The following is a 27,881-nucleotide window of genomic DNA, read 5'->3' on the forward strand; positions in this document are numbered from 1 at the left end:
TCCCTCCTTGATATAGTGCCGTAGGTGTCTGATGTCTCCATATCAATGTAGGTACTGAAAATAGGTTGCAAAAAATCACGGTCTTGGCCGCGCTGCTTGGAGACAGGATAGAGGATGTGAATAAAGAGTCATAGGTTTATTTGATTAAGATTAATAGCCACAACGCGTTTCGGGGGTATACAAACTCCCCCTTCCTCAGGTAGCGATGAACAACAAGGTTATTTGACACACACATTATATATATATATATATATATATACATACATACACACACATTATATATATATATATATATATATATATATATATATATATATATATACATATACACACACACACACACACATACGGTGTATATATATATATATATATATATATATGTATATATATATATACACACACACACACATATACGGTATATATATATATGTCTATATATATATATAGATATATATAGATATATATATATATATATATATATATGAAAAGATACGCACGTGTACAAAGGTATTTAGTAATTGAACTGTATCTCAATTGGAATAAAATCAATTAGTTAATAGATTAGTTAACCAACAAATTGATTATATCCTTTTTTGTGCTTTTTTAAATACCGTACATCCTTTATAGCAATAAAAGATCTGTAAAGATCCTTTAGGATAGATGGTCACAGTTTAAATATTATTTGCATAAGAACAAAAGGTTAATTATACATATAAAATCATATATCATCATATAAATTCATCGAGTTGTGTTTAGGGCTCAATAACACAATGTTAAATATATAACAAATAAATTACGAATAAAATACACAGAAAAAAATACAAATAATTTTTGTTAGGAATTTTTTGATAAAAAACTTTCACCAAAGTTAAATGTAATGTTTGCACACAGGAGCGCCCATCCTCTTCTTTTATCAATGCAGGTAGCTAGAGTCAACAATTGTACAAAACATAATAGAATTTTACAACATTTCATGAAAACAGCTCCAGCCTGACTAACAATAATGAGTCAGCTAACCAGGGGCGCCAAATTACTGGTCCGTAAAATAGATAACGTTTTTTTTTCACGTCTGTAAAACAAATGTGATATGTTTGTGATTTCTTTTTAGCAGGAAAAACTTGTTCACATTATTTTAAGTGTAATCATCATCATTTTATAGTTTACAATTAGGGCAGCAGACATAGATCACTTAAAATAGTAATGATTTGTTATAGTATTCCAATATAAAATTGTAAAAGATATTGGCGGTCCAAGCTAACAACTCCATATAGGCGACTGATATTGACCTGTCACAGATAAGCTGCACGCATCTTCTCATTAGAAGTAGTCACTGCTATTGGTTTACCCTACATGGCCACACGAATGACATCTAAGAAAAATAGCATCATGCACTGAACTGAACAGAATATGAAGCTTTGGAGAGTTGGAAAAAATGTACGCGTCTGATTAATTTGCGTTGTGAGGCATCCGTCACAGTGCGTTGTGTGATGCATGTGACGGATGCGTTGCAAATAGTGTGCTAATAAAGGTAACGGATTCCTGTGAAAGAACAATTTGCGGGATTTTTTTTCAATGTTTCGCCGGGAAAGGAGATTTGCGATAGAGACACAGATCGAGATCAAGAGAGAGAGAGAGAGAGAGAGAGAGAGAGAGAGAGAGAGATGACCGCAAATCCCCTGAGTGACCGCAGTGAGCCACGCGATCAGCGGTGCAGTCACTCAGGTGACCTGCGGCCACAGCTGCAGTCCTCCACCCGAGAGCGATGGCCGCGGGTAACCTGAATGAGGGCACAGCTGATCGCACGGCTCACTTCAGTTGCTGCAAAGAGCTGATAGAGAGCGGTCGTGTTCTACGGCTGCTCCTGTCAGCTTCATGTAGCAAAGCTGGATGCGTCGTGGGACATCGTGTGGATTACGCCGGACCTGGAGGGGTATTTGGGGATTAATAAAGTGGTGACAGAGGATGGTATCCTTTTTTGTCTTTTATTCCAAATAAAGGATTTTTTTCGGGTGTTTGTGTTTATTTACTTTCACTTACAGGTTAATCTTGGGGGGTTGTCTCATAGACGCCTGTCATGATTAACCTAGGACTTAGGGGTACTTTACACGTTGCGACATCGCTAGCATCAGCTAGCGATGCCGAGCGCGATAGCACCCGCCGCCTTCGCACATGCGATATGTGGTGATTGCTGCTGTAGCGAATATTATCGCTACAGCAGAGTCACACACACATACCTGCTCGGCGACGTCACTAATCGGCCGGCCAATAGAAGCGGAGGGGCGGAGATGAGCGGGACATAACATCCCGCCCACCTTCTCCCTTCCGCATTGCCATCAGGACGCAGGTAAGGAGATGTTTGTCGCTAGTGCGGGTTTACACACAGCGATGTGTGCTGCCGCAGGAACGACAAACAACATCGTACCTGCGGTCGACCCAACATTATGAAAATGACCGACACTACACAGATCACCGATTTTCGACGCTTTTGCGATCGTTTATCGACGTGACCCAGACGATATTTCGGAAGCAATGTTGCAACGTGTAAAGCACCCCTTAGTGGCAGCTCTGGGCTGCTGCCATTAACTCCTTATTACACCAATTGCCACCACACCAGGGCAATTCGGGATGAGCCGGGTAGAGTCCTGGGACTGTCGCATCTAATGGATGTGGCAATTCCGGGCGGCTGTAAACTGATATTTTTAAGCTGATGGGCTCCCCATATCCTGAGAATACCAGCCTTCAACCGCGTGGCTTTATCTTGGCTGCTATCAAAATTGGGGGGGACCGCACACCGTTTTTTTTTTTAATTATTTATTTATTGTACTGCACTAGATAAACCCGCCCACCGGCGGCTGTGATTGGTTGCAGTGAGACAGCTGTCACTCAGCATGGGGGTGGGTCTGACTGCAACCAATCATAGGCGCCGGTGGGCGGGGGAAGCAGGGAATCCGAGATGGAATAATGAGCGTCCGGCATTTTCAAAAGCAGAAGCCGCCAGAGCAGTGTGACAGCTGTGCAGTGCTGTGCCGCGCCACTTGATCGGTGAGTATGAAAGACCGACCGACAGAGAGAGATAGAGAGACCAGGAGTGATTTTAAACGATTTAGATCATTATGCTGGACATGCTGAGCATGCGCAGTAGAACATGATGGAATCCGTCAGTGGATTCCGCCACTTAGTGCATTGCAGCGGAATCCACCACCATAGACAATCTTTAGACACCTTGGCGGATTTTAGTGGAATCAGTCAAGGTGCGTTATTTTAACGACCCAAAAAAACGCTACATGTAGCGTTTTCGCCGCCTGACGCTGCGTCCAGCGGATGCAACGCAGACACTTGCGATACAATGCGTCTTCAATACAAGTCTATGGAGAATAGCGCAGTGCGTTAATGGACTGCGCTATTATCCATAGCGGCGGATTGCACTGCACGCAAGTGTAAAAGCAACCTTAGATGCAATTGTCTAACTGGCAAAAACATTGCTTAAAACACTCAAAACCATTGAGCTCCAGGTATGCTAGTTACAGGCAGATGCCGGCCATGTAACACAGTTTCTGAGCTCACTCCAAACACCTGCACCCGACTTGCACAGTACATGTATGGCAGATGTCGGGGAGCTGTTAAAGATGTTTTCCACCACTAATGTGATACCATTTCTTTTATCCTAACTATTCCTAACTTAAGGTACCGTCACACATAACGAGATCGCTAGCGAGATCGCAGCTGAGTCACGGTTTCTGTGACGCAGTAGCGATCCCGTTAGCGATCTCGTTATGTGTGACACCTACCAGCGATCAGGCCCCTGCTGTGAGATCGCTAGTCGTTGCAGAATGGTCCAGGCCATTTTCTTCAAAGGCAATGTCCTGCTGGGCAGGACACATCGCTGTGTTTGACACTGTGTGACAGGGTCACAGTGACTGCTGAGATCGTTATACAGATCGCTACTGCGACCTGTATCGTTCCTGCATCGCTGGTAAGATCTGACTGTGTGACATCTCACCTGCGACCTCCCAGCGACTTACCTGCGATCCCTATCAGGTCGCATCGTTTTCGGGATCGCTGGTAAGTCGTTGTGTGTGACTGGGCCTTAACACATTGCTAATATAGTTTTGCTATCTACTCTGCTGCTGAAAGCTTATCTCTATCAGGCTCGTAAATACCTTTAGTGTTGTAGCTTTGATCCTTCCGGTTGAAGACCAAAATCAGACCAACTGAGCAGTCTCTCTGTGAGTGACAGCAGTCTGGGCACATGTGCCCAGATCGCACTTCACTCTCCTCTCAGGCCCCACCAGTGAAGGAAGGATAAAAGCTACAACAACAATAAAAGGTATTTACAAACTTGTTAGAGATCAGCTTACAGAAGCAGAGTAGATAGCGGAAGCATATTAGGAAAGAGGAATAGTTAGGATAAAAGAAAGAGGGTCACATTAGTAGTGGAAAACCTCTTTAGTATAGACAAATTTATTAGCTGGTTCATTGATCACCTCAGTTTTCTTGCAGCACTGGAGTCATAAATCTGATTTTATGTACTTCTGATTATGGTGTCCTGTACATAGCAGTAGCATTGTCCTGTACATACATTAACACTTCTGATGCACATACTCTGATCTTACCGGCGTATTACCCAGATTCTCAGAAGTCCAGCCTTTTTCATCAGCAAACCGGAACTGAGTGAAGGAATCCCCTACAAAACAGAAGAAACACGTGTTTAAAATAGGAAATGTCAATATTCTTAACTTGACCAGAAAGAATACATTTCTCTAAAATATCAGTTAATAAGTTTCCATGAAGATGAGAAATATTAAATCTCTCCTAAACAATAAATGGCCTAATTATTCTTATGCAATTCAAAACTTGCTTACAAATCACATTCTTAAAAATAAAAAATCTTTACAACCAATGAGATATCAAATCGAGTATACACATATATTTTAACAGCTACATGGAAAGAGAAGGGGGCTGGCTTACCCATCGAAATGAAGCAGTGAGACAGCCTCCTTTACATGCAACCATGATTAAGTGCAGACACAGAAATCACTTTCCTGAATTGAGCACAAGGCCTTGAGAAAATCTTGGAAACTTGAGACCATGGTTAAATATTGGGAAACTCTTTACAATCATAAATCATTTGAAATGTATTTTTTTAGTTTAGTACACCTTTAAAGCATTATAGTTATGAGCTTAAAGGGAATCTGTCAGCAGGTTTTTGCTACCTCATCTGAGAGCAGCATGATGTATGCAAAGAGATCCCGAAATCAACAATATATCACTTAGATTACTGGGTGCAGCCGTTTTGACACAATCAGAATTTTTAGATTTAGTCAACTACCAGAGCCGAGAGGGCTCTCACCGCCCACATCAGGCTCTCAATAGAGATTGTACATTGACAATGAGATGTCAATCAGATGAGGGGTTCTGCTGAACTGCAGTGACCGTGAAATTGTAGTCCGTGCAATGAGAAGTCCTTCTGTTTAATAAAACATAGCAAATACACAATAGATCAAACCTTGACAAGACAGGCATCGGTGAATTCTATGTTTTAACCTTTGCAGCATGTTGTCTTCAGATTACATAGCAAAAACCTGCTGACATATTCCCTTTAACAATTACATATTTACAAACCCTGTTGTACCAAGTACTACAAAAAAAAAAAGAGGACACAATGCTCCAGTGAGTGGCATTGCCCTTTAGTTCTGCTGATCCATGAAGATATTCTATGCCATATATACATACATATATGTATATATATATAAAATATATATATGTATATATATAAAATATATATAAAATTAAGCAGATTACGATAACAGAACTGTTCACGATATTATACTTTGTACCTAGCGATTTATGTGGTATAACCATTAGGTTAAAGCATCACTGCAAGACTTCGTGGCACCAGACACTCATATTTGTTTATATACTTTAAAATTCTGAATAAAAAATAATTATAATAAAGTTGTAGTCCAGTTTATAAAATCCAAATTTTATAAAAACATTAAATTAGTCCTCTAAAATACGAATGACAAAAAAAGCCAAGAAAAACCAACACGTTTCAATACCATCTAACCATGGCTAAGTGTGGTCTATTCTCATGAAACCCGTTTTTCTTGGATTTTACCCCTTTGGTATATCATATACTTTTTGAAGACTAATTAAATAAAGAAGAATGTTTTTTATAAGACTTGCTTGAGTGCTAGAATACACCTCTACTATTTTATGGTCTGCCTGGAAAAGCACCCTTGCCTTTTTGTGTTCACGGATGGACATACTGTATAAAATGAAATAATAATTTTGGAAAATTTTAAAGGAGGAACATGGGTTAGATTTTTACTGGTAAGATCTGGGATACTTGAATCACAACACACATTTATGTAAAAGATGAGAAATGAACACAACTAGCCGGAAATAGAAGTACCCCTGAACCTGAAGCCGCGAGCATGAGTATTTAATTCAGTCTAATCTTATCTGAAAAAGGGTAATGAATGGATTAAACGCTTCCATGTCTCTGCATAGTAAACATCAGCATGCTCTTTCGAGTATGTTATCATATTTTTCCACAATCATTTACTGCATAAAAAAAAAAATAAAAAAAAAAAATTCCGCAAATCAAGCCTCAGAGCATTAGATTTAAGCTTAGTGCTTTAAAATTAATTTCTTCGCAAATAAGAAATTAATAAACATACAATATCTACAGAATGTCTACCCCAACATGCCTGAAAAATACAATCTTCTGCTCACAGATTAGCGCAGTTTTATGCTCGAGACTCTAAATGTTCATCATCATTATTGTATTTATTAAAAAAGGAAAAACAAAACTTTATTCCACCGAGGAATAGAAGGTGATCTATTATAATCAAGGATTTACAGGTCAGGAATAATTTATATTCATGCTCATCCTAAAGTTCAGAGAGGAACCTCATCTAGCTATGGGTACAGTAGATTACATATTGGGAGACAATTAAAAATTATAAACTATTCCAGCAAAGATATTGTTCCCGGGAACTCATTTTTCTCTGCATAATAAAGGCCCATTTACACAGGGCAATGATTGGGGAATGAGCACTTAGAATGAACATGAATATAAATTATACACAGACCGGTAAATGCTCGACAAACAAGCAAACTGTGATCATTTGCTGCGATGATTTTTAAGCAGTCTTCTATGTTATCGGCAGCACGTTGCCCTTTGTAAAATAGGAGATGTGCTGCCGATAACATAATCTTTTATGTGCCCAGAATTATTGTATTGAAGAAGCCTTCCCAATAAGGTCTTTTTTTTTTTAATAAATCTGTATATATGTGCATGTAGTGTAGTTTCAGTGTATTAATATACTCATATACTGCCGCTTTCTCCAATGTCCAGAACTGTTCCACTACTTTGCCAAGTAACGTAAGCGCTCTGCAGACTCTCCCGGTCACACTGCGCTCTGTGACACCCGGAAGTGACTTTTACAATGTAAGTCTACAGAGCGTCAGAATGAAAGCTCAGGACGAAACTTGTGTTGCATTCCCCGATGAAGACACCAATACTATGTAGTGTATAATGAGAAAAGTGAAATGTGTAATATTTTACAATGTTGTGCACTGTGTTGTGAGGAAGCTGAGTTATGCCCAGCAACAGACAGTAAGGGCCCTGTTACACGCAACGACATCGCTAACGAGATGTCGCTGGGGTCACGGAATTCGTGACGCACATCCGGCCTCGTTAGCGACATCGTTGCGTGTGACACGTACGAGCGACCGCTAACAATCCCAAATACCCACCAAATCGTTGATTATTGACACGTCGTTCATTTTTAAACTATTGTTGCTCGTTCTGGACACAGGTTGTTTGTCGTTCCTGAGGCAGCACACATCACTATGCGTGACACCCCAGGAACGATGACCAACAGCGTTCCTGCGTCCTCCGGCAACGAGGTGGGAGTGATGTTTATGCGGCTGCTCTCCGCCCCTCCGCTTCTATTGGTGGCCCGCTGTGTGACGTCGCTAGGCTGTTCGCCGGGCACAGCAAAGTCGTTAGGAAGGTAAGTATGTGTGACGGGTACTAGCCATTTTGTCCATCGCGGGCCGCGATTTGCCCGTGACGCACAAACGACGGGGTTGGGTGCGAACGCTAGCGACATCGCAGCGTGTAAAGCCCCCTTTACTCTAAAGCAATTTTTTGTACACCAGACTAAAACGTATTATGCTTGACACTATGTTAAAGAGTCACTAGAGATTAAATTTAATTAATAAAGACTGCAAAAGCTAAAAAAAACCCACTGTGTTAAATGTTGAGATATGCAATTAGTGAATACCGTTTTTGGAAAAGAGATGAAAAAAGAAATACAAATTGTCAAACAAGGATAAGTAAAAAAACAAACAAAAAACTGTTTAGTTTTTGAAAGGTAAGAAAAAAAACAGAACCAGGTCTATCGATGGAGATTTTAGCACTTTTAGTCTTTGCATGTCAGTCTTCATTACAGCTTTGTGAAGTCTTAAAGCCCTGTGTCTACAAGCTGACAGCTCTTCAGATGCACAGCCGTTTTCATTTCTAAGGCTGTGCATTAATCAAATAAATAAACTCACGGCAATAAGGCCCTGATATGAAAAAAGATGAACGTATGGTTCAACAAACCGAGGCCACTGATACGTGCCTCCCAGGTAAGGAGAAGCTGGAAGAAGACTATTTTGCCCTTCAAGAAGAAGAATAGAATATCATGTGCCAGTTTATAAATAGAGTAACCAATATGTATGACTGGTTTTCTGATGAACTGCTCCTATGTGTTTATGACCTTGAAAGGTTGACTAATCACTAAATCCTAAGAGATATACAGAATTTGAGATACTCAGTAAACAATATTTGAGGTCTAAGGGTACCGTCACACTTTAGCGACGCTCCAGCGATCCCACCAGCGATATGACCTGGTCAGGATCGCTGGTGCGTCGCTACATGGTCGCTGGTGAGCTGTCAATCAGGCAGATCTCACCAGCGACCAGTGACCAGCCCCCAGCCAGCAGCGACGCGTGGAAGCCATGCTGCACTTCGTAACCAAGATAAATATCGGGTAACCGAGCGCTTGGTTACCCGATATTTACCTTAGTTACCAGCGCACACCGCTTAGCGCTGGCTCCCTGCACTCCTAGCCAGAGTACACATCGGGTTAATAAGCAAACTGCTGTGCTTATTTACCCGATCTGTACTCCAGCTACGTGTGCAGGGAGCAGGGAGGCGGCACTGACAGCGTGAGAGCGGCGGACGCTAGTAACCAAGGTAAATATCGGGGAACCAAGAAAGGGCTTCCCTTGGTTACCCGATGTTTACCATGGTTACAGCTTACAGCAGGCTGCCAGACGACGGCTCCCTGCACATTCAGATCCTTGCTCTCTCGCTGTCACACACAGCGATGTGTGCTTCACAGCGGGAGAGCAACGACCAAAAAATGAAGCAGAGCTGTGTGTAACTCTCACAGCAGGGGCCAGATCGCTGCTCAGTGTCACACAGAGCGAGATCGCTAATGAGGTCACTGCTGCGTCACCAAAACCGTGACTCAGCAGCGATCTCGCTATGTGAGAAGTACCCCTTAGTGTGACGGTACCTTTACTGCCTTGTTCTTCCCTGGGGTCACAGGTTATGTTGATACTTTTTAGTTGCCTCTTTTTAACTATTACTTGAGCCAAGAAAATGTAATATCCAGGCCATACAAAAGGTGCAAATAGAAGAGGTCTAATTTCAGAGCTATGTTACTGATCCTAATCTTTTATTAAGGAGAAAGGAATAACCGGTGACGAGCTGCACAATCACGGAGGCACAATCAGGGTTCTGACAATGGGCGTGTTTGGCGCTGTCAGTTATAACACATTAGTTCTTTGACTTTCTATAGTTTAAGTCAAATGCTGACAAGCCAGATGTAAAAGGTACGGTGACTGAGACCCCTTTAATAAAAGGATTGTCTCATTTTGTAGAATTGGTATGAGTGTGTCACAGATTTTTATACCTTTGGGCAGTGAAGAAAAAATAACTACACTTTTTCACAACAATTTAGTTTTTAGACCCAGATTTTACATTTTTCCACAAGGAAATGGATAAAAATGGCACCAAAAATTATCACACTTTCTGCTGAACGTCACAGTACCCCATATGTACCCGTAAAGTACTTCTCAGCCACATGGAAAGACTCGGGAGGGAAGGAGTGATATTTGACTCTTGGAGAACAAATTATCCTAGTATAGTTTGCATTCTTCTTATATAAAACCCTTAAGTGCCAGAGGGCAGAATCCACCGTCAAGTGACCCTGTTTTGGACATTACACCTCTCTGGGAATTTACCTACAGGTGTAATGACAATTTTAACTGAATAGGTGTTTTCCAGAAACAAACAGTAGTGGACGTTGCGAAGTGAAAATTGCATACCTGCTATTGTAATGCCCGTACATTGTAGTGCCCTGTATGTTGTAGTGCCTTTACATTGTGACCAACTCATCTTACTGGAGATACGCACCGCATAAATCAAGTGGGCTCTCATCGCTAGAGAAATTACAAACATGTGATTGGTGAATGTGGAATATGCACACTATGGGGCTCAGATTGCAGAAGGGCATTTGGATTTGATAGAGCAGAATTTGCTGGATTTCTTTTGGAGTGCGAGGAGTTAGTGCTTTTTCAGAGACTGTACTACCAGTAACGTGGAAGCCCCCTATATTTCCACTGACAGATGACAAACCTGATTGTGGACTTAACTTTTTTGTGGCTTGAATTGAAGCTTTTATTGGGAACATTTTACATAACATTTTGGACCACATTTATCCTGTGCTCTACGCTGAGCACTTACATCAGGGTTTCTATCTAAGGGTACGCTCACACGAGCGTGAAAATCGGACGAGTGCAATGCGAGAAATTCTCGCATTGCACTCTGACCAATGTTAGGCAATGAGGTTGAGCTGTTGGTCAGCTTTTCTCGCATCCAGATTATGGATGCGAGAAAAGCGGCAGCATGCTACGTTTTGCTGCTACCGCCGTATCTCTCGCACCCATTGAAGGGAATGGATGCGAGAGATACATCGGACTGCACTCGGATGTTATCCCAGTGCAGTGCGATATACGCACAGGCTGACAGTGGAGGAGATGGGAGGACTAACCCCTCCCTCTCCTCCGCAGCGTCCGCACTCAGCTTCATCGCAAGATCGGGTTACAGTCGCATGACACTCGGCTCACGCTCGCAGCAGAGCCTGAGCCGGGGGACATTAGCATATCGCATCGGATGCCATACGCTCGTGTGAGTCCAGCCTAAATCTCAGAATGAAGCAATTCAGATGAATCTCTTGAGGGATCCATTCACTATAATGAGGCAGCAAAGTTAGGGAGTTAAACAGTGGTTTAATAGAGGTTAAATAGAGTGAAAGTTTTATAGATTGGTTCGCTCTGGACACAGCAACATCAAATATGTGTATTCATTTTTTTATTTTGTTACAGAAATTCTGTATACGTATTTATTGGTATTATTTATTTTCCTTACTTCGTAATGATTTTTAATAAATATTTTCCTTTTTTTTAGTTTTCTTTTATTTATTTTCTTTATCCCTCTTAACTTTTATTACTCTGATCACTGATGTAATCCATTGCAATGCACAACCTTCAAAATACTGTGATCGATATTTTTTGCAGCATTTAGGGGGTTACATGGCCTGGTGTGATGCAGAGAACGCCCATGGCTGTGACAGCTGCAGTTCAGCTATCACTTAGGCCGAGCTCCCACCGGCAATTGTGCGGACACCTGATCGTCACATCGTACATTTATGTCATTTCACAGGAACGTCGTCTTCATTATGTCAATTGTCATTGGAGAGTTAATCTAAAGTCCCTGACCCTACTCATATACTTACCCTCTGGCAACGTCACCTTTTTTCAGCGTCGGTTTGATCCCGTGGCACCATCTTGTCGTCATGACTTTTGACTGGTTGGAAGTCAGAAGTTACATCACTAGCTTCCAATGCAAACTCTATGAGAGCCAGAACAAGGCCAGAATGAGGCTGTCATAGACTTGTGACCTATGGCGTGCTCCATGAAATACTGGAGCAGGTCACAAGCCACCGGAGACCGACCAGAGCGGCGCCGATAACAGATAAAGATGCCGGAGGCGGAGTAAAATACTAGGACAAGGGACTTAGATTTAAAGCACCACTCCACCAGGGAAATAAGAAAAAAAAAACCAACCCTATAATGGTGCTTTAAGGATGAACGCTGAGCAAAGTAGATTCCAGAGTTTTCCTAAAGCGGCTTCGCCTGGGAAAACTCAGTGGCTGCACTGGTGGCTAAATGATGCTGTTGCACATTCCCTTAAAGGTGCTTTACACGCTGCGACATCGCTAGCGATGTCGCAAGCGATAGCACCCACCCCCGTCGTTCTTGCAACATGTGGTGATCGCTGCCGTAGCGAACAACAAAGCTACGGCAGCGTCACACGCACATACCTGTTCAGCGACGTTGCTGGAGACGCCAAACAATCCCTCCTTCAAGGGTGAGGTGCGTTCGGCGTCACTAAACGGCCGACCAATAGCAGAGGAGGGGCGGAGATGAGTGGCCGGAACATCCCACTCACCTCCTTCCTTCCGCATTGCCGGTGGATGCAGGTAAGGAGATGTTCGTCGTTCCTGCGGCGTCACACCAGCAATGTGTGATGCCGCAGGAACGACGAACAACCAGCGGCATGCACCACCAACGATATTATGAAAAGGAGCGACGTGTCAACGATCAACGATTTTTGACGTTTTTGCGATCGTTGATAGTCGCTCCTTTTAGTCACACGCTGCGATGTCGCTAACAACGTCGGATATGCATTACAAACACGGTGACCCCGACGATATATCGCTAGCGATGTCGCAGCATGTAAAGCACCCTTTAGTGAAGAGTAAAAGATAAAAATCACCAATATGATCATCAATGCGACAGAAGACTAGATCCTTTTCTCGACCATAACCACTGACACTTACAGGTGGCGGAGGTAGCTTATTGCTGTTTTCTGAAAAAAAAAAAAAAGCTCAACTTTTGGAATCTAGGACGGACATATCAATGGTGCAACCTCTGCGGCCGCACAGGGTCCTAAGGAGTAAGTGGGCCTCTACCACCTCAAAAGCAGGTGGAATTGTGCATTTTAACGAGATTTTGGGCTGCAAAGGGCCCATCTTTGTTCTTGCACAGGAGCCCTCTTCTGTTTGTGTCCGCCGGTGTTTGGGATATCATGACCTCTCCAATGTTTTGGCAATCAGGGCATATTTTCAGGAAAATTAATTAGTAAGAATAGTATATTCTAGAATAGTAAGAATAATGGTCAATTTTGCGACCCTCTGGACAACCACCTCGATTATGTATAGAGGAGACCAGCTCTATTTTACAAAGCGGATCTGTAACACCTCATGTTCTATTTCTATATATACACAACACAGTAGAAATATGAGTAACAATATAAAAATATACCCAAAAGAAAATCATTCCAATTATAAGCAAGGAGCTAGACCCTTAAATGTGACCCTTGTTAGCAATATTACCGTTACTGTTGTTAAATTTGCCATCCACAGACCTGTGAATATAGCAGCTTTACCTGAATGATTTCTTGTTTGAGCAGCTGTGGCATCAATCAGAATTACAGAGGAAAATTGGACTTTGAGTTATTTACAAAAGATAAAAAGTTATCCTGCAGACCCATACAGAAGCTTTCTATAGGCCATTTTATTTAATGTATTGTTATCCTATTGCTATTATATTGATTTTTGTCAGTTTTCTGCATTTAAGTCCTATAATTTTGTTAAGAAATACAGAGCACTCCATAAACCAGAGAGCCTAAGGCTGCTTTCACACATCAGTTTTTTTGCCCTCAGGCACAATCCGGTTTGTGCCTGATGCAACGGATCAGTCGCACATTGCATAAAAACTGATGTGACGGATCCAGCAAAAAACAGATCCGTTTTTTTTTTCATGAGAGAGAGATTCCATCATCACTGCACACACACAGGCACTACCGCCCCCATCATCACCGCACACACGCAGTCACTACCGCCCCCATCATCACCGCACACGCAGGCACTACCGCCCCCATCATCACCGCACACACCCAGGCACTACCGCCCCCATCATCACCGCACACATCATGGCACCACCGCCCCCATCATCACCGCACACACCCAGGCACTACCACCCCCATCATCACTGCACACATCCAGGCACTACCGCCCCCATCATCACCGCACACACCTAGGCACTACCGCCCCCCATCATCACCGCACCCACCAAGGCATTACCACCCCCATCATCACCGCACACATCCCGGCACTACCGCCCCCATCATCACAGCATATACCCAGGCACTACCGCCCCTATCATCACCTCACACACCCAGGCACTACCGTCCCCATCATTACCGCACACATCTAGGCTCTACCACCCACATCATCACCGCACACATCCAGGCACTACTGCCCCATCATCACCGCACACACCTAGGCACTACCGCCCCCATGATCACCGCACACACCAAGGCATTAACGCCCCCATCATCACCGCACACATCCCGGCACTACCGCCCCTATTATCACCGCACACACCTAGGCACTACCTTCCCCATCATGACCGCACACACCCAGGCACTACCGTCCCCATCATTACCGCACACATCTAGGCTCTACCACCCACATCATCACCGCACACATCCAGGCACTACTGCCCCCATCATCACCGCACACACCTAGGCACTACCGCCCCCATGATCACCGCACACACCAAGGCATTACCGCCCCCATCATCACCGCACACATCCCGGCACTACCGCCCCCATCATCACAGCACACACCCAGGCACTACCGCCCCTATTATCACCGCACACACCTAGGCACTACCTTCCCCATCATCACCGCACACATCCAGGCACTACCGCCCCCATGATCACCGCACACACCAAGGCATTACCGCCCCCATCATCACCGCACACATCCCGGCACTACCGCCCCCATCATCACAGCACACACCCAGGCACTACCGCCCCTATTATCACCGCACACACCTAGGCACTACCTTCCCCATCATCACCGCACACACCTAGGCACTACCTTCCCCATCATCACCGCACACACCCAGGCACTACCGCACCCATCATCACCACACACACCTAGGCATTACCTTCCCCATCATCACCGCACACACCCAGGCACTACTGCCCGCATCATCACCACACACACCCAGGCACTACCTTCCCCATCATCACCGCACACACCCAGGCACTACCGCCCCCATCATCACCGCACACATAACGGCACTACCGCCCCCATCATCACTGCACACACCCAGGCACTACCGCACCCATCATCAACGCACACACCGGCACTACCTGAGTGACGTCATCGCTGACAGCACGACTCACTTCAGTTGCTGCATGGAGCTCACAGCAAGCGGCGGTATTCTACGGCCGCTCCAGTCAGCTTCATGTAGCAGAACTGAAAGCGTCGTGGGACCTTGTGTGGATAATATCGGACCTGGAGGGGTATTTGGGAGTTAATAAAGTGGTGAAAGAGGGTGTTTTTTTGTCTTTTATTTCAAATAAAGGATTTTTCTGTGATTATGTTAATTTACTTTAACTTACATCTTAATCATTGAAGGTGTCTCATCATGATTAACCTAGGACTTAGTGGCAGCTGTGGGCTGCCATTAACTCTTTATTACCCCGATTGCCACCGCACCAGGGCAATTCGGGATGAGCCGGGAAAAGTCCCGGGACTGTCGTATCTAATGGATGGAGCAATTCCGGGCGGCTGCTGGCTGATATTTTTAGGCTGGGGGGATCCCCATAACATGGGGCTTCCCATCCTAAGAATACCAGCCATCAGCCGAGTGGCTTTACATTGGCTGGTATCAAAATTGGGGGGGGGACTGCACGCCGGTTTTTTTACATTTATTTATTTTACTGGAAGATATAGACTCGCTGACCGGCGGCTGTGATTGGTTGCAGTGAGACAGCTGTCACTCAGTGTGGGGGCGTGTCTGACTGCAACGAATCACAGCCGCCGGTGGGCGGGGGAAGCAGGAAATACAAGATGGAATAAAGAGTGGCTGGCATTTTCAAAACCTGGAGAAGCCGCCAGAGCAGTGTGACAGCCGTGCAGCTCCGCACCGGTGATCATTGAGTATGAAGGAGGGAGAGACCGACCGACATCGACAGAGAGATCGACCGACCGACCGACCGACCGAGAAAGAGACAGACCGACTGACAGAGAGAGAAACCGACAGAGAGAGCCTCTGGGAATGCCCAGAAACAAAAACCGTATCCGTTGTTGGATTCCGTCATATGCCGGATGACGACAGATCCGGCGTCCATAGGCTTTCATTGTAACTCACACCGAACGGCGCCAGATTTGGCACCATACGGTTTTTCGCCAGAGACAAAAAACGCTGCAAGCAGCGTTCCATCCGTCCGCCGGTTCAGCTACTTACGCCGGATCCGGCAAAAGCCGGATGCAACGCAATGTCATGCGGCACAATCTGGTGCTAATACAAGTCTATAGGGGAAAGAACAGATCCGGCAGCAACACACACCGGATCAGTTCTTTACGGCTTTTAACGGATTGTGACGCACGGCAAAAAACGGATGTGTGAAAGCAGCCTAAAAGTAGTATCTAGGATCCACAGATCTCTTAGGATATGTGCACATGTTGTGTTTTATTGCAGGTTTTTTTATGCGTTTTTGAGTGCAGATTTGTCACAAATCCTGACGGGTTTCCTGATACCAGCAAAGTCAACTAGAATCCTGAGCGCAATACACTCATTGAGTATTTTATCCTTGCAGATTTGGTGCAGATTTATATCTGCATCGTATCAATTATTGCAGAGTTTTTGGCTGCAGATTTCCCCCTTCCTAATAAGTGCAAAAAATCTGCACCAAAAATGTACAGAAAATCTGCTGAAAGCATGAAAAAATGCACCAAAAACGCACCAAAACGTTTATTTTTGCTGCAATGTGTGCACTTACCCTTAAACAGCAACATAAAATCATGTTGGATTTTAAGAGACTTTCATGACGCACAAGGGCAATAAAAGAATAAATGTGCCAGTAAAAACATTCATTGCAATTATAAAATACAGAATACTTAACTACTTTTTAATTTTCCCGTGTGATACACAAAGATTATCACTGAACAGACAACTGATTTTAGAAGTCCTATGAACTAGAGCCAATTTACTAAGAAACAATAGTGACATGAATCTTTCTTTTGGTTTCATTGCCTTTAAAGTGACTCTGTCAGCAGTTTTTTTCTATGTAATCTGACAGCAACATGATGTAGGGACAGAGACCCTGATACAGCGATGTGTCACTTAGTTTACTGGGTGCAGTGATTGTGATATAAATCACAGTTTTCTCGGCTGCCAATCTAGCAGTTCTCTGAATGCTGAATTCTGTATAACCCCACTCCCACCACTGATTGGGAGCTGTGTACACTGTGCATAGGCAGGAAGATGCCAATCAGTGGAGGGGTTATACAGAGCAGTTGACCAGGAGGCACCTAGTCCTGTAGGGAATAATCTCCTACTTATAAAGCATTGATTTTAATTTTATTGGCAACAAAGCTAGAATCTGGGTCTTCGTCCCTACAACATGGTGCTCTCAGATTACATAGCAAAACCTGATATATTTCTGGTCCATTGAAGGAAATCTACCATTTTCTATTAAACTAGCTGGTGTGTTTTAGCATACTTTTATTTTTTTTTTATCATTGTACTCAAAGGGAACCTGTCAAAATATTTTTGCTGCCAGGTAGGTTTTGCTCTGAAATCAGGACAGCACGATGGCTCAATGGTTAGCACTGTTGCATTGCATAGGTCAAAATATGCAGGCATTTGTATGTTCTTCCCGTGTCTGTGTGGGTTGATACCGGGTTCTCTGGTTTCCTCCCACACTCCATAGACATAATGATCGGGAACATAGATTGTGATCCCCGATGGGGGCAGTGACGATCACATCTGTAAAGTCCTGTGGAATTAACGGTGCTATATAGACGAAAAATAATAACACACCAGCATTATCTTACTCAAAGGTATCCAGTTAATAAAAGTATACCACCTTTTGGTTAGCCTTCAAATTAGTTTTACTGCTTTCCTGTATTTCAGACTATTTGTCACTGATGTGTCATGGCTGGCTGACAATCCAGTGGAAGCGAGTGTTAGAAAATCCCAGAGATTGGCAGCACGTGTTGTTATCTGACAGTTCCCTGTTTCTGCAGCAGAAGACTCTAGGACCCTGGGAAACTGTCATGTTTTGTCTCAGTTGCCAGCCTCTAACTTCCTATATAAACCTCACCCTGGGGATATATGTGTGCGGTTTATAGTTTGTTCCTTGCTGCGCTATGGATAGGTTGTCTTCTGTTGTTCCAGACTTCTGTGGTTGCTGCAGCTCAGATAAGTGTTGTCTTTTCTGATCTACCAGAGCTCTGGTGATTGCTGTTGTGTTTCCCCTGTATTGTTCCCTTGTGTTTTCCTTTAGTGATAGTGATAGTGGTTTTGCCGGAGAGCTCATACCTTCCATCCTTACATAGATTCCAGATCAGGGTTTGCCTGGGTTGATGTATTCTCGCTCGGCGACAGGTGCGGAACCTATAAAGGGCTGGTGAGGGCAGTGAGGGTGAGCTGCGGGTTACTGTCAGGAGTCACCACTTCCACCCTTTCCCTAGTGATAGGGCATTCCTTTCCCCTTCCCTTTGTGTTATTCTATATGTCCGGAAAAGCTTCTATCCCCGGCCGTGACACTATTGTTACAAATGAAATAGTGGTAATTGTAAAGAGTTATAAAGACAGTGACTGTCATAATAGATATTAGGGAGATGTGTAAATGCTATTTGATACCATAAAAGTTCACAAAGATGACCTTACCCTTTCAAATACAACGTTACATTAATAAAATAAAACACAAGTTATAGGCTATTTTGGGTAAGAGGAATGTGCTGGAATTGCAGCCCGGCAGATGCTTCTGTTGACATTGAGGTGCAAAGAAATGTAGTTCAAAGATGGAATGGCAGCAAAAAAGACGAAGAGAAAAAAATCAGAAGGACCCGTTCTTTTGGAAGACCCAACATGTAATTATCTGTCCGGCTTTCATTCAACGTACAGCAACCTTCTCCAATGCTCATTTTACCCTATCTTACTTAAACAGTTTCCCCTGCAGAATTCAAAAGAAAGCAGATGAAAGCGCAAAGCAAAATTTTTCATTCTCTCTGATGCACTTTGGTCGATATAACCAGTAGGGAAGATAAAATATCCGCACGTAGCAGGGGCGTCCTTGGGTTTATGAATTTATCGAATGCAAAACAACCGTGGTGGACATCATGCAATGCAGAAAGTGATGAATTTTTGGACCATCATCTCAGTAGAAAATAAAAAGGTCTCTGAAAAGCTGTAAAGCAAAATGTTGCAAAATAGACCATAAAGAGAAAATTAAAAAAAAAATTATGTCTTTAAAATGTCCACCTTCTAATTATATTGCTGAAGAAAGCGTCTCTGTTATTTAGATTACTTGGAGAAATGGAATCCTGACATTACTCAACTGGTCATTATTATTTATGACCGTCAGCTTGATCTCGAGCCATGATTGGTGAACGCTCTGTAGGAAGAGCAATCTTGAACAAGCCTAGATAGGTTCACCTGGGTCTTCTCCGCAATTAACTTGATAGTATCAAGTCATTGGGTTGCTGGTCTTCCTCTTTGCCTTGTTCCTTCTATTCTTCAGACCATGATGTCCTTCTCCAGTCATCGTACGATGTGTCCAAAGTAGGCAAGTCGTAGCTTGGTGATCTCCTTGCCTACAGAGACATGAATGGCTTGATTTGTTCCAAAATTGATTTTTGCCATCCATGATATTGATAACATCCTACATCACATTTCAAAGGCATTCTTCTGTCTTCTCTCTTTACTGTCTAGGTTTCGTATTCACATTACTACAGAAAAGACTAGACTATGTAGGAGCCCAGGGGCGTAACGATCGCGGTCGCAGAGGTCGCCACTGCGACCGGGCCCGCAGGGTTATAGGGGCCCGGCAGCCGCTCTGCAGAGCCGGCTGCCGGGCCCCTATGTGTAGTGCCACTATGTAGTGGCCGACTGCGCGACCGTTAGGGGGCCGGCCTGTGAGTCAGGGGGGCCCAGTGTCTGCAGGGGGGCAGAGGGGCCCCTGACCTGGAGAGGCCACCAGGCGTTCCTGACCCGCTGCAGAGGAGATGTGCTCCTGCACGGCAGACGGAAACCATCCCTACCAGGACCTGCAATGATGTCACGCCCATGTGACTGTGTGGGAGGAGACACAGGATGCCGGGGAGAAAGCAGGAGAAGATACTTCGAACACATGAGTGGTAATGAGAAAAGAGGGGACATGAGGGGGGGCTGCAGGGTGAGTGGGATATGAGGGCTGCAGACTGTGACAGAAGCATGTGAAGGGTGCAGAGTGTTTGAGAGGGGTAAGTTGGGGTACGGGCAGGGTGAGATATGTGGGTCAGGGTGTGTGTGTGATATGGGGGTGCAGGCTGTATAGGGAGGGAGCAGGGTGTGTGACATATGGGGGCAGGGGCATAACTACCGCAGTCGCAGGGGTCAGAAGGAGCTGAGAGGTACTTGTTTTTTTATTTTGCTGGCTGCATGACACATATAGGCCCGGGGAAGCTGCCTGCATGACACATGGAGGCCCTGGTGGGGCTGGCTGGCAGGCTGCATTACACATAGAAGCCCTGGGGGCTGGCTGCATGACACATGGAGGCCCTGGGGGGGCTGGCTGCATGACACATGGAGGCCCTGGGGGGGCTGGCTGCATGACACATGGAGGCCCTGGGGGGGCTGGCTGCATGACACATGGAGGCCCTGGGGGGGCTGGCTGCATGACACCTGGGGGGGCTGGCTGCATGACACATGGAGGCCCTGGGGGGGCTGGCTGCATGACACATGGAGGCCCTGGGGGGGCTGGCTGCATAACACATGGAGGCCCTGGGGGGGCTGGCTGCATGACACATGGAGGCCCTGGGGGGGCTGGCTGCATGACACATGGAGGCCCTGGGGGGGCTGGCTGCATGACACATGGAGGCCCTGGGGGGGCTGGCTGCATGACACATGGAGGCCCTGGGGGGGCTGGCTGCATGACACATGGAGGCCCTGGGGGGGCTGGCTGCATGACACATGGAGGCCCTGGGGGGGCTGGCTGCATGACACCTGGGGGGGCTGGCTGCATGACACATGGAGGCCCTGGGGGGATGGCTGCATGACACATGGAGGCCCTGGGGGGGGCTGGCTGCATGACACCTGGTGGGGCTGGCTGCATGACACATGGAGGCCCTGGGGGGGCTGGCTGCATGACACATGGAGGCCCTGGGGGGGCCGGCTGCATGACACATGGAGGTCCTGGGGAAGCTGGCTGCATGACACATGGAGGCCCTGGGGGGGCTGGCTGCATGACACATGGAGACCCTGGGGGGGCTGGCTGCATGACACATGGAGACCCTGGGGGGGCTGGCTGCATGACACATAGAAGCCCTGGGGGGGGCTGGCTGCATGACGCATAGAGGCCCTGGGGGGGCTGGCTGCATGACGCATAGAGGCCCTGGGGGGGCTGGCTGCATGACACATATAGGCCCGGGGGAAGCTGGCTGCATTACACATGGAGGCCCTGGTGGGGCTGGCTGCATGACACCTGGTGGGGCTGGCTGCATGACACATGGAGGCCCTGGTGGGACTGGCTGCATAATACATGGAGGCCTGGGGGTGCTGGCTGCATGATACATGGAGGTCTATGGGACTGCATAATAAACATGAAGGACACCTTATACATAGACTATAGCAGCGCATTATACATGGAGGTCTATGGGGCTGCATTATAATACATATAGGACTATGGGAGCTACATTATAATATATGGAGGACTATGGAGGCTACCTTACACATGGTCTGTGGGGGTGCATTATAAAGCATGGGGGACTGTGGTGCAGTATAAAATATGGAGAACTATGGGAAATGCATTATAATACATGGAGGACTATGGGGGTGCATTCTAATATATAAAGGGTTATGTGGGACCCTTTATACTATATGGAAGGCTATGTGGGGGCCATTATAGTATTTGGAGAACTATATATGAGGGAGGAAAAAGATACAAGTATGGGATGGGAATGTTTTGTGCTGAGGGAAAAGGGCTCTTTCCCATGCTCTGCTATACATCTCTCAGCACCCAGCTTTCCCATGCTCTGCTATACATCTCTCAGCACCCAGCTTTCCCATGCTCTGCTATACATCTCTCAGCACCCAGCTTTCCCATGCTCTGCTATACATCTCTCAGCACCCAGCTTTCCCATGCTCTGCTATACATCTCAGCACCCAGCTTTCCCATGCTCTGCTATACATCTCTCAGCACCCAGCTTTCCCATGCTCTGCTATACATCTCTCAGCACCCAGCTTTCCCATGATCTGCTATACATCTCTCAGCACCCAGCTTTCCCATGCTCTGCTATACATCTCTCAGCACCCAGCTTTCCCATGATCTGCTATACATCTCTCAGCACCCAGCTTTCCCATGCTCTGCTATACATCTCTCAGCACCCAGCTTTCCCATGCTCTGCTATACATCTCTCAGCACCCAGGTTTCCCATGCTCTGCTATACATCTCTCAGCACCCAGCTTTCCCATGCTCTGCTATACATCTCTCAGCACCCAGCTTTCCCATGCTCTGCTATACATCTCTCAGCACCCAGCTTTCCCATGCTCTGCTATACATCTCTCAGCACCCAGCTTTCCCATGCTCTGATATGGGAAAGCTGGGTGCTGAGGGAAAGATGTATGACAGAGCATGGGAAAGCAGGGTGCTGATAGAGGGATTTTAGATCATGGGAAACCTGGGTGCTGTGGGTAAAAGCCAAGTGTCAGCATCATTATCCCGTAACCTAAGTGTTGTGTACATGGAGGGGGGCCCCGGTCCAAAGTTTGCACCAGGGCCCATCAAACTCTAGTTACGCCACTGTAGGAGCCGTATCTTCGTCAACTGATAACTAGTAAAGAAAAAAGGTCTAATCAGGGTCACCTAAAAGCTGGGTTCATCTAATGTGTTTTCTTGTTTGTTTGTTTATTCCTGAGAAGGAGGGTCAAAGTTGGAACTGGTAACAGAGAAGTACCTTTCTTTTTAACCCTTACCTACCAAAGCCCATTTTTACATTTTTTGACAGAGCCCATTTTTCATATCTGACAGGTGTCATGCTAATAATAATTTTGGAACGCTTATTTTAATCCTAGTGATTATGAGTGTTTTTCGTGACACAGTACTTCATGAGTGTAGTAAATTTAGGTAGATAAAAATTCGCATTTATGAAAACATCAATAATTTGTAGAAAATTTAGTAAAATTTGCCATTTTATAACTCATGCCCTCATAAGAGCCATATCACATTCAAAAACATAAAAAAAATAACATTTTCCATAAGTCTAGTTTATATCAGCATCATTTTTCAAACACTGTTTTCATTTTGATTTAATGTTAAAAAGATTAACAGTTTAGCAGTTGGGCGGATCGAATCTGCCAAAATCCAGGACCGGCGGATCCCTGCCGGATTGAAAAAAAATTTGGATCCGTTCCGGATTCTGGTTCCCATACAAGTCTATGGGGACCAGAATCCGGAGATTAAAAACATTTGTGGAAGGGATACGGGGGGTAGGAACGCGCATGGTATACTTACTCGAGGCTGTGCATGGCAGGAAACTCATTCCGGAGCCGACAATTCCAATATTCATTGTCAATTGGTTGCAGCTAGACGTGCCCCCACCTGAGTGTCAGCGTGTCAGCTGATTGCAACCAATCACAGGAGGCAGGACGGCCGGTGTGCGGGGAAAGCAGTACAAGTGTCTGCGGGTCAGTATGGTGAACGTGCATGTCTTTCACAAACACATGCACGTTCCTGTCAGAAGTGTGCGGCTGTGCTGGTGATGTGCTGTCAGATTCGTACAAGTCTGACATGACATCAGCTGGCATAGCCTGCGCTCTCTGAACATGAGCATGCATGTACACGGAAACACATGCACGCTCCTGTCAGAAGTGTGCGGCTGTCTCGGTGATGCGGCTTTTTTTATTATTTCAATAAATAATTAAAAAAAAACAAACAACGTGTGGTCCCCCCTAATTTTCATCCCCAGCCATGATAATGCCGGCTGGGGGCTGGTATTCTCAGCCCGGGACCGCGCGGATCCGGAGTTGTACAGTTTGGATCCGCTCAGCCCTATTTAGCAGCAATGTTCATTTTTATTTTCAACAGGACATAAAATATCTATTTTTTTATAGACGTATTCAGTTTTAAGTGACTTTAAGGCTGTGCGCACAAATGCAGATTTGTTTCATTTTTTATGTTTTTCAGTGCAGATGTCACAAAACCTGAGGGTTTCCTGATGACAGCAAATTGAATGAGAATCCAGGAGCCTCCTGCACACGTTGAGTATTTTCTCCTTGTAGAATTGATGCAGATTTATATCTGCAGAATGTCATTTTTTTTTCAACGTTTTTGCTGCAGATTTCGCCCATACTAATGAATGGGACAAATCTGTGCCAAAATGCAAGGCAAAAAAACAAAGTTTCTGCCAAGAGATGCAGAAATGGTGCAGACATTTCTGCACCAAAAATTTTACATGTGTATATACCAAAGTTTTAAGTGCTTTAACGGCCTTTTGGATTTACACCAGACAACTCCTTAAGGCTATATGCGCACTTTGCGTCGAGGTAGTTGCAGTTCAAAAAGCATCCTCTGGCAGAAAGGGCAATGCTTTTGGCTTTAAAAATGCATGTAAAACGCAAAGAAAGTAGCCCGTGCGCACCTTGCATTTTTCATGAGTTTTTAATGCTTTTCCGGTGCTTTTAGAAACGCTGCAGTTTTGTATTAAATTGAATGGATGGGAAACACAGCCAAAATGGCAAAAACAATTGACATGTTGCTTCTTTAAATGCTGAGTTTTTGTCCAAATTTATGCAAATTAAACGCAGCGTTTTGAACAGCAAAGTGCGCACAAGAAAGCTCAATGTCCCATTGACTTTGCTTGAAAAGCAGAACGCCAGCATTTTGGCATGAAAACGCTGCAGTTGAAAAAGCAGTGGAAAAGCAGGTAAAAAAGCAAAGTGCGCACATAGCCTTAAAGAGGTTGTCCACAGTTTGGACAACCCTTTCTCATTCCCCATGTGCGCCCCCCCTAAAAATAAAAAAGTCTATACCCTCCTCCGGTGGCGGCTTGGTTCCGGCAATGTTGGAACTCGCATTCCCGCGTCTCATGTTACATTGTTATAACATGTGAGCCTCGCGACCAATCACCACTGGCTTCTGTTGCACTGCCTTCGGACAGTTAAGTATTTGACAAAAAGTGTGAGCTTCGGCTGCGGCTCAATTCCTGTTAATTACCTATATGTCCGAATGCAGATGTTGACAGATGTCAGTGGTAATTGGTTGTGGGGCTCGCGTGTCATAACAATGTAACATGAGCCGTGGGAATGTGAGTTCCAACACCGCTGGAACCAAGCCGCCACCGGAGGTGGGTATAGGCCTTTTTATTTTTAGGGGGGGCGCACATGGGGAATGATACGGGTTTGTACAAGTAGTGGACAACCCCTTTAAACCTCAATAAATGACCACAGTGAGAAAGAGTTGATAGGGGCAGTTGGGCGCTTAAGCGGAGCTTTACAAACAGCGACATCGCTAGCAATGACGCTGGTGAAAGCACCCGCCCCCGTCGGTTGTACGTCACGGGCAAATCACTGCCCGTGGCACACAACATCGCTTACACCCGTCACACGGACTTACCTGACTAGCGACGTCGCTGTGGCCGGCGAACCGCCTCCTTTCTAAGGGGGCGGTTCGTTCGGCGTCACTAAGCGGCCGCCCAATAGAAGCGGAGGGGCGGAGATGAGCGGGCTGAACATCCCGTCCACCTCCTTCCTTCCTCATTGTGGGCGGCCACAGGTACGGTGATGTTCCTCGTTCCTGCGGTGTCACACATAGCGATATGTGCTGCCGCAGGAATGACGAACAACATCGTACCTGCAACAGCAACGATAATCGGGATAGGAATGACGTGTCAACGATTAACGATTTGGTAAGTAATTTTGATTGTTAACGGTCGTTCCTGCGTTTCACACGCAACGAGGCCGGATGAGCGTCACGAATTCCGTGACCCCAACGACATCTCGTTAGCGACGTCGTTGCATGTAAAGCGGGCGTTACATTCACTGTCAATGGGGTCAATGCAAAAGGCTAAATTCAAAGTTCTGAAATAACACCCATTTAATAAAATGAATTTAAAGTGAAAATATAATTTTATTCATTCTGCATATAGTATATGAATGTAAACTCTCAACCTTGGAATGAAACTGAGTATATGCAATCTACTGTTCATATGATGACATTCTAGTACACTGCCTTTTATTCTCATTTATAGTAATCTTTTAGAAAGGGCTCAGTGAGAGCTTTCCTTATTGCTTACTGACATTTACTTCTTAAGTATAATAAGGGTTAATCAAGCTATTGCTTTTTGCTCCCCCCTAAGGTTGAAAGTAGCAGTTCTTGCTCATGAGCCTTGAAACAAGGACAGATAAGATAGTCACGGGGCCATTGTGTCTATTGTGCTGGGAGAATTGCATTTGCATGCAGGTTTTTGTAAGCGGTGATGATATTAATAAAGCCTGAACTGAAAGGTTTGCTCTCAGTACAGTACATCCTTATCATTATTGGTTCTCCTTTGTGCTAGTTAAGCACAGACTGCTTCTGTGTATTTATCACCATCATCAACACTGGTACAAAATGCTCAAAATAAAGACAAGCATCCACTGACTGGGGCAGATTGCAAATATGGAACTATTTCTCATCACATGAAAACAAGTCAAATGCAACAAAAAACGCACAATATGCAACAGATAAATTCTGGACAAATCTAGGACAAATTCCGACTAATATTGATACTCTAAACCATGGATGGGGAACCTTTTTGTCTGCCAAAGGCCATTTGGAATTTTTTACCAACCTTTGGGGGCCGCACAAAATTATCAAACTTGAAAATTACACTGCTATATTTGGTCACATAATTCATTAGCTCACCCCTACACCCCTAATGTGGTGGCTGGAGCTGCCTTTCTTTGGTGCGGCTGTGATGTTGATATTGATCTTGTTGCTTCTCCCAACTGCTTTTCAGGTTTGTCTGAGGCTTGCGGCATAGACATCACAGGAGTTGCTGGGGCGCATAAATTACAGGAGATGCTGGGGGTATACGCATCTACAGTACACTTCACAGGAGGGGCTGGGGGCATATACATCACAGAGGCTTGGGCATATACATTACAGGAGGGGCTGGGGGCATATACATCACAGGAGAGGGTAGGGGCATTTATATTACAGAAGTAGCTGGGGCATGTACTTCACAGGAGGGGCTGGAGGCATATACATCACAGGAGAGGCTGGTGTACAGACAACACTAGAAGGGCACAGACAACAGTGAGGTTTACACAGCACTGGGGTGTTGCACGCAGCACTGGGGGATACACAGTACTAGATGGTACACAGCATCAGGTGGGGGGAACAGCAGTGTTTTGCAGGCTGAGGCTCAAAGCACTTGGGGGAAGAGCCACACAGCACCAGTCTGGGAGGCATGTATGGCAGAGAGGTTGGTAAAGCTCCTTTTCTTCTTCTGTGAGCACATCTCGCGCTTACCCCGCGCACAAGGTAAGCCCTGAGCACACTGGCACAGGCCAGGGTAAGGACCTTATGGTATGCATACACAGTGTTCAGTAGTGAATGCTGCATGCGCATCTTCGCATCATCACAGATTGGGATTTAAAGGGCCGGCAGCAGTCCCAGGGAATGTGCCCCGGGGTCGCGGGAAAAG

At 45.2% G+C, this 27,881-nt stretch overlaps 1 protein-coding gene across 2 annotated transcripts in view; it reads right to left on the reverse strand.

Moving 5' to 3' along the window:
* The window catches only part of AVEN (apoptosis and caspase activation inhibitor), a 662,713-nt gene that overhangs the window by 81,263 nt on the left and 553,569 nt on the right, over positions 1-27,881 (reverse strand). For both annotated transcript variants that reach the window (XM_075330917.1, XM_075330916.1), the window contains exon 3: positions 4,614-4,684. In XM_075330917.1, coding sequence (XP_075187032.1) covers positions 4,614-4,684 — 71 coding nt within the window. The remainder of the gene's footprint in view (positions 1-4,613; positions 4,685-27,881) is intronic.

Source organism: Anomaloglossus baeobatrachus, chromosome 12 (assembly GCF_048569485.1).
Source record: "Anomaloglossus baeobatrachus isolate aAnoBae1 chromosome 12, aAnoBae1.hap1, whole genome shotgun sequence".
NCBI classification, from domain to species: domain Eukaryota; kingdom Metazoa; phylum Chordata; class Amphibia; order Anura; family Aromobatidae; genus Anomaloglossus; species Anomaloglossus baeobatrachus.